The sequence below is a fragment of the Dendropsophus ebraccatus genome, chromosome 2 (assembly GCF_027789765.1).
Source record: "Dendropsophus ebraccatus isolate aDenEbr1 chromosome 2, aDenEbr1.pat, whole genome shotgun sequence".
NCBI classification, from domain to species: domain Eukaryota; kingdom Metazoa; phylum Chordata; class Amphibia; order Anura; family Hylidae; genus Dendropsophus; species Dendropsophus ebraccatus.
The window spans coordinates 203,015,583-203,027,192 of NC_091455.1; the positions used below are offsets into that span (position 1 = coordinate 203,015,583).

The 11,610-nt window shown below is 46.1% G+C and overlaps 1 protein-coding gene across 1 annotated transcript; it reads left to right on the top strand.

Moving 5' to 3' along the window:
* Nucleotides 1-2,240: 2,240 nt before the first annotated feature.
* On the top strand, nt 2,241-9,946 carry LOC138784218 (calcium-binding protein P-like). Its single transcript, XM_069959725.1, has 3 exons — nt 2,241-2,258; nt 2,796-3,995; nt 9,824-9,946. Exons 1-3 carry the CDS (start codon nt 2,241-2,243, stop codon nt 9,944-9,946), a joined length of 1,341 nt encoding a protein of 446 aa, XP_069815826.1.
* The last annotated feature ends 1,664 nt before the right edge of the window (nt 9,947-11,610 follow it).

Below are 11,610 nucleotides of genomic sequence, written 5' to 3' on the forward strand. Positions count from 1 at the left end.
ACAGAGGTAAGGCACCTATGTGGGTTACAAGGTTGCAATGGGACTCTACTGCCCTTGAAGGACCAAGTAATCACTGTTACCTAAGAGAATAGTTATACATGGGGGAATATCGGTGAAGTAATATCTGTACACAATGCGACTAGAGTCCAAGCCCTGGTACACATGGTACACATGTGGGCCCCAGCACTTTGAAGCTGTAGCTCTACTGCAGGGACTATTAGTTCCATGTCTTCAATGTGAGTCGCCAATTAGACAGATGTAAAAAATCACTCTCTGAAGACTGGAGGAACAGTCTCTTCCCTTGCACTGAGATAAGTTTCCCTGAGTCTTTCGTGACCTCTGCCCCATGTTGGAGAAGATCCAGACTTGTCCCCCATGCTGAGGACGGGCTGTATAGAATAATTCTCTTACATTTTTGCACTGTCTATTTTTAGTGCTGTCTGGACGGGTCATCGTGACCCAAATGACAACTTGTACTATGTCCAGGATCTCTGCCGAATCAGTGGCTTATTTAAAGGGGCAATCCAACATATAGGACTTTTCATGATCTCTGCATGCTTCAAAAAAATTCTCTCCCATAACAAGTATCTCTTGTGTTTGCGGTGAACAGGAAAGATTTTTGTCCGTTCTACAGAAAAACTCTGTTAATGGGCAGAGTGGCCTCTCTGGTCCAGGGTAATTGTTAGGATTCCCAACTCAATGCCCCTCAACAAAAGGTAAATTTCCCCTTTAAGAGCATTATAAACAAATGGAACTTTTCACCTAGTAAGCAGTGAATCAGCAGAAGTTTTATAATTATTCCTTTCCTGCCAATGATCTGCGCGCTGTCAGTTCTGAGTATAATTGATGCTCATTCACTGGAAATAAACTTTCTCCAGAAACCAAAAGTCTGTAATTATATCATTTCAATTATCCGTAACTGAAGTGGCTGCCGGAGAAGGATCAGCTAGAAGCAGGAACATTAGCCTGGAGCACAAGAATCAGCAAGGAGCAGACACATCAACAGGAGCATCAGCTGAGAGGAGGATCAGCTGAAAGGAAGAGATCAGTCAGGAGCAGGGGATCAATTTGGAACTGCTATTGGCTGTGAGAAAGAGAATTACCAGGAACAGAAGTATTAGATGGAAGCAGGAGGATCAATGAGGAGCAGGAACATCCATCTGCCAGGAGCAGGAGGAAAACAGGAGCAGGAACATCCATCAGCCAGGAGCAGGAGGAAAACCAGGAGCAGGAACATCCATCAGCCAGAAGAAGAAGAAAAACCAGGAGCAGAAACATACATCTTCCGGGATCAGGAGGATAACCAGGAGCAGGAACATCCATCTGCCGGGAGAAGGAGGATAACCAGGAGCAGGAACATCCATCTGCCAGGAGCAGGAGGAAAACAGGAGCAGGAACATCCATCAGCCAGAAGCAGGAGGAAAACCAGGAGCAGGAACATCCATCAGCCAGAAGAAGAAGAAAAACCAGGAGCAGAAACATACATCTTCCGGGATCAGGAGGATAACCAGGAGCAGGAACATCCATCTGCCGGGAGAAGGAGGATAACCAGGAGCAGGAACATCCATCTGCCAGGAGCAGGAGGAAAACAGGAGCAGGAACATCCATCAGCCAGGAGCAGGAGGAAAACCAGGAGCAGGAACATCCATCAGCCAGAAGAAGAAGAAAAACCAGGAGCAGAAACATACATCTTCCGGGATCAGGAGGATAACCAGGAGCAGGAACATCCATCTGCCGGGAGAAGGAGGATAACCAGGAGCAGGAACATCCATATGCCGGGAGAAGGAGGATAACCAGGAGCAGGAACATCCATCTGCCGGGTGAAGGAGGAAAACCAGGAGCAGGAACATCCATCTGCCGGGAGAAGGAGGATAACCAGGAGCAGGAGGATGATCTACAAGCAAGAACATCAGCCAAGTTTAGGAGCCTGACCAGAAGAACCAGGAACATCAGCCAGGAACTGGAGTAAGGGCCCTATTCCACGGGACGATTATTGTTCAGATTATCGTTAAATCGTTCGAATCTAAACGATAATCGTTCGGTTAAATAGCGGTTAAGGATTAACAACGAGAAATTGTTGATCATTTAATAAGACCTGGACCTATTTTTATCGTTGCTCGTTCGCAAATCGTTCGCATTGAATAAGATGTCGTTCGGTCGTTCACAGAAGTGACGAACGCAATGGCCACGACAAGACGACCGCAAGAACGATCATAAGTAAAGATTATCCGTCCATGTAAATGGGTAAACGATTTCAGGTCTTTCGTAATAGCAGTCGTTCGGATAGTTTATCATTAACGATTATGCGAACGATAATCGACCCGTGGAATAGGGCCCTAAGGGTACTATTACACGGAACGATAATGGGCCGAATCGGCCTGATTCGGCGGAATATCGCTCCGTGTAATAAATACAACGATCAGCCGATGACAACGATCATTGGCTGATCGTTGATATGGGTTAGAACCTATATTTGTCGGGCACCGACCGCGCACCTCTACATGTAATAGCGGTGCGCGGCCGGCGACTGACGATATACATTACCTATCCACATGCCAGGGCTACTCCTGCGGTCCACTTCTCCCCGGGTCCCGCGTGCTCTAGCTTCAAAGCAGCCTGTCAACTGACAGGCCGCCCAGCCAATCACAGGCCACACAGGACCCGGGGAGAAGTGGACCGCAGGAGCAGCCCTGGAGCGTGGATAGGTAAAGTATATAGTTTAAGCAAGGGCTGCAAGGACATCGGTAATGATGTCCTTGCAGCCTTTGTTAAACGATTATCGGGCTGTGTAATAGGCCCAGAGAACGAGCGCCGATCTAGCCCCATCGGCCCGTGTAATACCAAGACTTGGCATCAGCAGGGATCATGGACATCAACCAGAAGCAGAGACCTCAGCCAGGAGCAGGAGCAAAAGACAGGAGCAGGAGGACCAGCCAGGAGCAGGAGCATACAACAGCTGGGAGCAGGAGAATAAGGAGGATCAGCTGGAGGCAGGAGGATCACACAGAGAAAGAGCACCACCAGAACTAAGAACATCAGCAAGGAGCAAGAGCATTATTAGGGATCAGGGAGATAATCAGGAACATCATACAGGAGCAGGAATATCAACTGGAAGTAGGAGGATTATCCAGGAGCAGGAGAATCAGCCAGGAGCAGGAACAGCAGTCAGAAGCTGGAGAGATCAGCCATTAGCAGCAGACTCACCCAGAGGAAGGAGGATAAGCCAGGAGCCAGGGAATCAGCCAGGAGCAGCAGTCAGGAGCAGGAGGGATCAACCCGGAGCAGCAGTCAGGAGCCAGGGAATCAGCCAGGAGCAGCAGTCAGGAGCAGGAGGGATCAACCGGGAGCAGCAGTCAGGAAAAGAAGTGGTCAGCCCGGAGCAGCAGTCAGGAACAGAAGTGGTCAGCCCGGAGCAGCAGTCAGGAACAGAAGTGGTCAGCCCGGAGCAGCAGTCAGGAACAGAAGTGGTCAGCCCGGAGCAGCAGTCAGGAACAGAAGTGGTGAGCCCAGAGCAGCAGTCAGGAACAGAAGTGGTGAGCCCAGAGCAGCAGTCAGGAACAGAAGTGGTCAGCCCGGAGCAGCAGTCAGGAACAGAAGTGGTGAGCCCAGAGCAGCAGTCAGGAACAGAAGTGGTGAGCCCGGAGCAGCAGTCAGGAACAGAAGTGGTGAGCCCAGAGCAGCAGTCAGGAACAGAAGTGGTGAGCCCAGAGCAGCAGTCAGGAACAGAAGTGGTGAGCCCGGAGCAGCAGTCAGGAACAGAAGTGGTGATCCCGGAGCAGCAGTCAGGAACAGAAGTGGTGAGCCCGGAGCAGCAGTCAGGAACAGAAGTGGTGAGCCCGGAGCAGCAGTCAGGAACAGAAGTGGTGAGCCCAGAGCAGCAGTCAGGAACAGAAGTGGTGAGCCCAGAGCAGCAGTCAGGAACAGAAGTGGTCAGCCCGGAGAAGCAGTCAGGAACAGAAGTGGTGAGCCCGGAGCAGCAGTCAGGAACAGAAGTGGTGAGCCATTAGCAGGAGAATCTCCCAGAGGTAGGAGGATCAGTCAGGAGCAGGAGGATCAGTCAGGAGCAAGAGGATCAGCCATTAGCAGGAGGATTACCAAAGAGCAGGGGGGTCATCAAGAAGCGGCATCCAAATTATTACAGAGTATTATATGAGTGATCAGGTGATTCCATTCTAGACACCACTTGAGAAAGAAAAATCTTTTTAATGCTTTATGTACTAGAATAAACTAAACAGGGAAAAAAAAAATGTCAGTGTCCTCAAGGCCCAAAATAGCTGCATCCTGAAGGAATTATAGATGCTGAGCGCAGCAAGTATAAAAGCCAGGACAACAGACGTCAGAACCACAGTGACAGCCTCCCCCCCCATTTGGTGCTGTAGTTGACCAGATATATGAGGGTCATGGGTCATACGGAGAAATGTCATGGGGAGGGGCTCCATGATTGTGAGATTTACCTTAACCTTATTCTTTCACAGGGAATGGGAACCTGCGGCCCTCCAGCCGATGCAAAAACTACAATTCCCATCATGCCTGGGCAACCAAAGCCAAAGGCATGATGGGAATTGTAGTTTTGCACCAGCTGGAGGGCCGCAGGGTCCCCACCCCTGTGTACAATAGGCAGGCGTGATGTGAGGGCATGCTGGGAGTTGTTTTTCTTTCCTTATGTTTGTTATTCCTTTTGTATTTATTTTCCCCTTGTTTTTCCCAGTTTTCCCCGTCCGCCAGGAGGTTATTATTGTTTTTGTGAATGTGTCGCTGTTTTGTCGCCATGACACAATGTTGATCTTCACAGTTTTTTCTTGTTTCATGTCTTTGGGCTGACGGCGGTGTGAGAGGACAGAGGAGGCTTCTTTTCGGGATGTTTGATGTGGAAGTTTTACTTGTATTTAGCTTTCCTTCCCGTGTCATCACAGCGACATTACCCCGATACTCTGCCGCCTCTCCGCGCCAAGATCAATATTAGATTTACTGCACGACCCATTACTAATATTACTCCCAGGGCTGGCGTCAGTCTCTCCGCAGCGCAGAGGATCCTGTCATTTACTGATGTCACTGAGGCGGCAAAGGCCACCATTACCTGATCATGTTACACCACAAGTATGTCACCCCAAGTCACTCCAACTACCTGCAGTCCTATGTAACACCACAGACAGCACACTGTGATTACTCTCTGGGTACAGATAATGTAGTAGATGTGACCTGCAGTCCTATGTAACACCACAGACAGCACACTGTGATTACTCTCTGGGTACAGATAATGTAGTAGATGTGACCTGCAGTACTATGTAACACCACAGATAACACAGTGATAACTGAGTACAGATAATGTAATAGATGTGACCTGCAGTCCTATGTAACACCACAGATAACAGTGATATCTCTGAGTACAGATAATATAGTAGATGTCACCTGCAGTCCTATGTAACACCACAGATAACACAGTGATAACTGAGTACAGATAATGTAGTAGATGTGACCAGCAGTCCTATGTAACACTACAGATAACAGTGATAACTCTCTGAGTACAGATAATTTAGTAGATGTGACCTGCAGTCCTATGTAACACCACAGATAACACAGTGATATCTCTCTGAGTACAGATAATGTAGTATATGTGACCTGCAGTCCTATGTAAGACCACAGATAACACAGTGATATCTCTGAGTACAGATAATGTAGATTTCACCTGCAGTCCTATGTAACACCACAGATAACACAGTGATAGCTCTGAGTACAGATAATGTAGTAGATGTCACCTGCAGTCCTATGTAACACCACAGATAACACAGTGGTAACTCTCTGAGTACAGATAATGTAGTATATGTGACCTGCAGTCCTATGTAAGACCACAGATAACACAGTGATATAGTGCTATGTGTATCATGCTCTGTGTATTGTCCTCTTTGTATTGTGCTCTGTGTATCTGTAGTGTCCCACTAAGTGTTTTCTTCTTCTTACACCTTGGTAAAAGTGTATATCACTCTAGTGTCACAAGTTAGGACAGGAGGCTGCTGTTCTTTACTCCAACCACTAGATGTCACACTCTTACACAGCACAGCTGCAGCTAACACTAGGTCTAGCTACACATACACCTCTTCATCTCTAGGCACTTCCCTTTAGTGTGCAGTTAGTGTCTGGCTCCAGGCCAGGCAGGACGTGTGTGTAGTTTGCTCCTGCAACTAGCTTCCCAACCTTCATGGGTTGCTAGATGAGACCCTAGGGAAACCGGAGACAAAGGAGTCACCCCTTGCCTACGCTGAGGATATTACAACCTTAGAGATAGGGGACGGACAAACTCATGACTGATCCTACAGAAGAGCACAGTGCCAGCAAGCCGCTCTCTACTGACAAGACGCTCGTACTCCGCCAATAGGACACTGTGGGGCAGAAGGCGGTTAGGTGAGATAACTGGGACTCATCTATACGCGAGTATCAGGATTTGTCAAGCAGTACAGAAACACTTCACCACATCCCGGAAGAGTACATAGTATATTGGGCAATCCGGTCCCTGACACCAGTTACAGTTTCTTCTATCAATCACCTATCTACCTGTCCGTCTATCATTCTTGATTTTTGAAGTACCTGAGCACTGTTTGTGACTATTTGGACCTTTTTTTTAAAGTAAAGTTTTTTTAAAGTGGGACTCTCTACCACCTCACTCGCACCTACACCTCGCACCTCACCTTAGTCCTAACCAAGGTCCAGTTGCTGTGTGTGCGGGGGTTGGTGTTACCACTCCTGGCCACCGTGACAGGAGCCTTCAAAACACCAAACCCATCAGCAGGACCAACATCAGTTCCAGCAACCTGGGTCACGGCATATCCTGCTTTGTGTATCGTGCTCTGCCTGTCGTGCTATTTGTATAGTGCTCTGTGTATCCTCCTCTGTGTATAGTGTTTTGTGTATAGTGCCCTGTGTATCGTGCTCTGTGTATTGTGCTCTGCCTATCATGCTATTTGTATTGTGCTCTGCGTATCAGGCTCTGCGTACAATGTTCTGCGTAAAGTGCTCTGTGTATCATGCTATTTGTATAGTGCTCTGTGTATCCTCTGTGTATAGTGTTTTGTGTATAGTGCCCTGTGTATCGTGCTCTGTGTATTGTGCTCTGCCTATCATGCTGTTTGTATAGTGCTCTGCGTATCAGGCTCTGCGTACAATGTTCTGTATAAAGTGCTCTGCATGTAGTGCCCTGTGTATCGTGCTATTTGTATAATGCTTTGTGTGTCATGCTCTGTGTATCGTGTGTATAGTGCTCTGTGTATAGTGCCCTGTGTATCGTGCTCTGTATATGGTGCTGTGCGTATCGTGCTCTGTCTTTTGTGCTCTGTCTATCGTGCTATTTGTATAGTCCTCTGCGTACAATGTTCTGCGTGTAGTGCCCTGTGTATCGTGCTAATTGTATAATGCTTTGTGTGTCGTGCTCTGTGTATCGTATGTATAGTGTTCTGTGTATAGTGCCCTGTGTATCATGCTCTGTGTATTGCGTTCTGCGTATCGTGCTCTGTCTATTGTGCTCTGCCTATCATGCTATTTGTATAGTCCTCTGCATAGTGCTCTGTGTATAGTGCTCTGCGTGTAGTGCCCTGTGTATCGTGCCCTGTGTATAGCGCTGTGTGTATAGCGCTCTGTGTGCACATCTCTGGAACAGCAGCAGCGGTGGTCGGAATAACAGCAGACCACATGAAGCGATTGGTCTCTGAGCGGGAACAGATGAGTTTTTACTGTAAAGCTTCTATTTACTGGTGAGTGACAGACATCAGGAGTGCGGAGCCGGGAAGCTTCCGATACTGACAGCAGATGCCTGACACATCCTCCCGGGGGACAGGTTTATAGCGATGAAGAGCACGGAAGAAATGGTGGGAGGGGGATGACAACCAAAAGTACAATACAGTTCTCTATGGAGTCCCCCATGGAGGCACGGCATTGCCCTCCCCACCCCAGTATGACGGTAAGAGAGTGGCGACGCATACAGCGTATACAGTAATGCTCACCAGTATAATGGATTTAAGTAAGAGTTAGGCCTTATTCACACATCCCCTAATCTACGGATCCATATTTCCATAGTAGAGTTTTAGCGGATTTTCTCCTAGAAATCAATGGGATCCGCTATTTCCTACAGATTGTAACCTTTTTCTTTTTTTTTTTTTTTTTTGGCATCCGTATTTCTGTAAAAAAATAAGGAGTCATTAGTCACATGTTGAAAGGTTGTGTTTCTAAAAAATGGATTTACGGAAAGAGGGATGCATTATAAATGCCCAGTCTGTCATTTTTTGCAGATTGTATGGGTGCATAACAGGAGGAATCTACGGAAAAAGCTACCGAACGTGTGCATAAGGCCCTACTGTTTAAAATAATCCCTCCACACCAGGCTGATAAATAATACCTCCATACGGTTATAAGAAAAAAAACACTATACACAGAACAATATCCCCTGTCCTCTGCCCATATAGTGGTTGATGTCAGTTCTACACAGGCTCTGCAGACAGTGTAAGTGATTACAGTACACTTACATCCATTGACTTATACAGACCAGACCGCTATATAAGCCTCTTCCAACGACGCCTCTCCTCCAGTCTTGATAAGAGACCTCCCCCCCATTAAAGTGCTCCGGTCCCAGTCACCAAGGTTTCTAAATGCTCCAAACTCCCATTCCGCATAGGATCCTGATAGAATTTAATAGACCTAAACTAACCTCCAAAAGTGCCAGCGGCTTTTGGAAATGGGACAAATGAACCCTATTGTCAAGAATTTCCTCGACCTTCTGACCTGACCTCCCACATCCCCAAATCTCACCAATGAATGTCCTTCAGAACCAGGGTAGTATAAGCCAGAAGATGCCCATGTGGTGTGTATAATTCATCATGTATTATACTCCAGATCTGCACTTGTGATGGCTGGGATGGGCCACAGTGGTGTTGTGATGCGGTAACCTGCTTTGGCCGGTTTGCTATCCCCAATAGTCGGTAACCTCTGGGAGTGTTTAGGGTCACTTGGGCACTTGTCACCGTAACCTGGAGTGGTATCAAACCCAGCAGACCAACTAATGAAGAAGTAGGAGTGTGCTGTCTAGCGTCCTTCCCATGCGCAGTACTGACTAAGACTGAACTAGGTACGGGGACCTGGCAGAGGGCCAGGGCCCAGATAGGACCACTGTGGGAAGTTATCTGTCTCGTGTCTTTCCTCCGCAATGTCCAGAACGAAAAGCCTCTTGCTCCTTTTCCACCCATGGGACTAACTTCCTCTACAGCATGTATGATGCGCTGTGATTAGGTGAAAGAGTGCAATAGAAGAAAAAAGAGGAGATGATAGGAGAGAAGAAAGCAGAAATCCTACTGGTCTACACATTCTGGTGACACACAAATACAATAACCCTTTACGATCCTTCAGCTGTGCAGCTTCCCTATATACATATATAATACAGCGACATCTAGTGGCTAACCTTCAGTAGTACTTTTACCATAATGATAACATAATAAGTACAGACTTTTGCGAAGGGTGTAACACCCCTAGTGGGACACCACACTTGGAGTTGTAGTACTATACCAGATATACCAGCTGTAATATACAGATCTATCCATACACAGAGACTCCTCGCTATTAGTCACATGACCGGCTGCAGCGTCTCCTCAGGACAATTACTACAACAATTAGTGTGATGTGAATCCCGTCATTGTTGTGAAATCTCATTATGTCTGATCCTTCGCCCTTCACGGTTTCCATTATCGTCGGAGCGTTACACAGGGTCGGGAGGGTTCCCACTTCCTCGCTGATGATTGTTGTTTACTTTGTGGATGTGATAATAGAATTTGATGTTGCTCATTAGGAAACGTTACGGGATTTCATTAGACAGGAACCTCCGGGGACGGTGGCGGCTGAGCCCGAGCGTCTCATCCATATCATGTATCGATCCAATGCATCTGAAGGGAAACAGCCGTCCAGCAAATGATCCTGAGTACTGAAGCAAAATCTCTTCTGGTTTAGTGTATGCAGCTCCTCTGCAGAGCTATGCTTGGTTACTGACCACCCCTATTGTAGTGGCCTGGCTGGTCATGGATGTCACTAACAAAGTCAGCTGTTGTCTGTAGCGGGTCCTATGTGTAAGGGGCTACGTAGAAGACATGTACAATACAATGTGGTGTCCCACCACAGGTGTTGCTCGTAGTTACACCCTTCGCAAAAGCCTGTACTTATTGTAAGTAAGTGTTGATGAAGTAGTGATAAAGTTTCGCCACAAGATGTCGCTATTGTAAGTGTATATACTTAATGGATGCACAGCTGCAGAACTATAAGGGTTATTGTTTATTAGTATCATAAAAAAGGAAAATAGCGGCACTCACCACTTTGTAGCAATTCCCTCGTTCCTTTATTGAAAATTTTTTAACATACTATCGCAGGTGAGACGCCAGTGCAAGCCAAACTGTGTTGCTGGTTACGGCCGTTTCGCGCCCCTTCCGGCACTTCTAGGTGGTATTGTAATGGGACTTTTGCATGTCACATAAGAGGGCATTATGTTGTGGCACCTAACATTTTTTGTACATATTCTTTTGATCTTTTTGGCTTATTGATTTTTTGTAATACGATTTTGATGTAACTTTGTACTCATTCTTATTTTGTTATAGTGCCCTTTGTTTCTATTGTGTTTATAAGTGTACTGCATTGGGTATTTGACTATTCTTCCCGGTATTATGGTGTTACCCCAATGATTGTGGCGGTCATCTAATCTTTACATGACCCTTTGTGGTCATTTTTAAGTGTTTTTTGTGGTGTTTTTTGTATTTAATAAACATTTACATTTTTTGATAACTTATTGGGTGTGTGCATCCGTGTATAACACATACACTGTTTGCCTCTTTTGTTGTCATACTTGATATTGTATGTGTTTAGGTGCGCCACGTTTTGCTATCCAGCCCCGCCCACTGTGCTTTTCTTCTTGTCAACATGTGAGAACGGGGACTAATACTGTAATACAAAGATACAATAGTATTCAGCAATACAATGACACAATAGTGCAATGATGCAATAATACAAAGGTATAATAATATAATACAACAGTACAGATACAATAATACAAAGATATGATAATATACAGATACAAGGGTATACAGTAATGCAATAATACAATGTAATGATACAATTATACAACAATACAAAGATATAACAATACAGATACTATGATACAAAGATACAATAGTGTACAGCAATACAATTACACAATATTATAATGATACAAAGATATAATAATATACTGATACAACAATACAGACACAATGATACAAAAATATAATAATAATAATAATAACAACTGATGCAATAATACCACATTTCTTCTCATTTCTTCCCTGTCTGCACGGTGAGTCGTCGCGGTTTCGGACCGGGGCCCAGACTCCGATCACAAGACGCGTCTGTGCTGTAATATTACTGTCTGGGGTTTTATGTTTCAGGTTGGGGGACATAAGTCTTTGCTGGTGCCGCTTGTATTATTCATGTCATTAGATCCATTAACAGGAGGGGAGTTAGCGCTGCCGCCAGGAGCGGAGGAGCGGCGCGGTCACGTGACGATATAACTTAATACACACAGATCATTGCTCCATTTGTTTTGGTGTGTTGCAC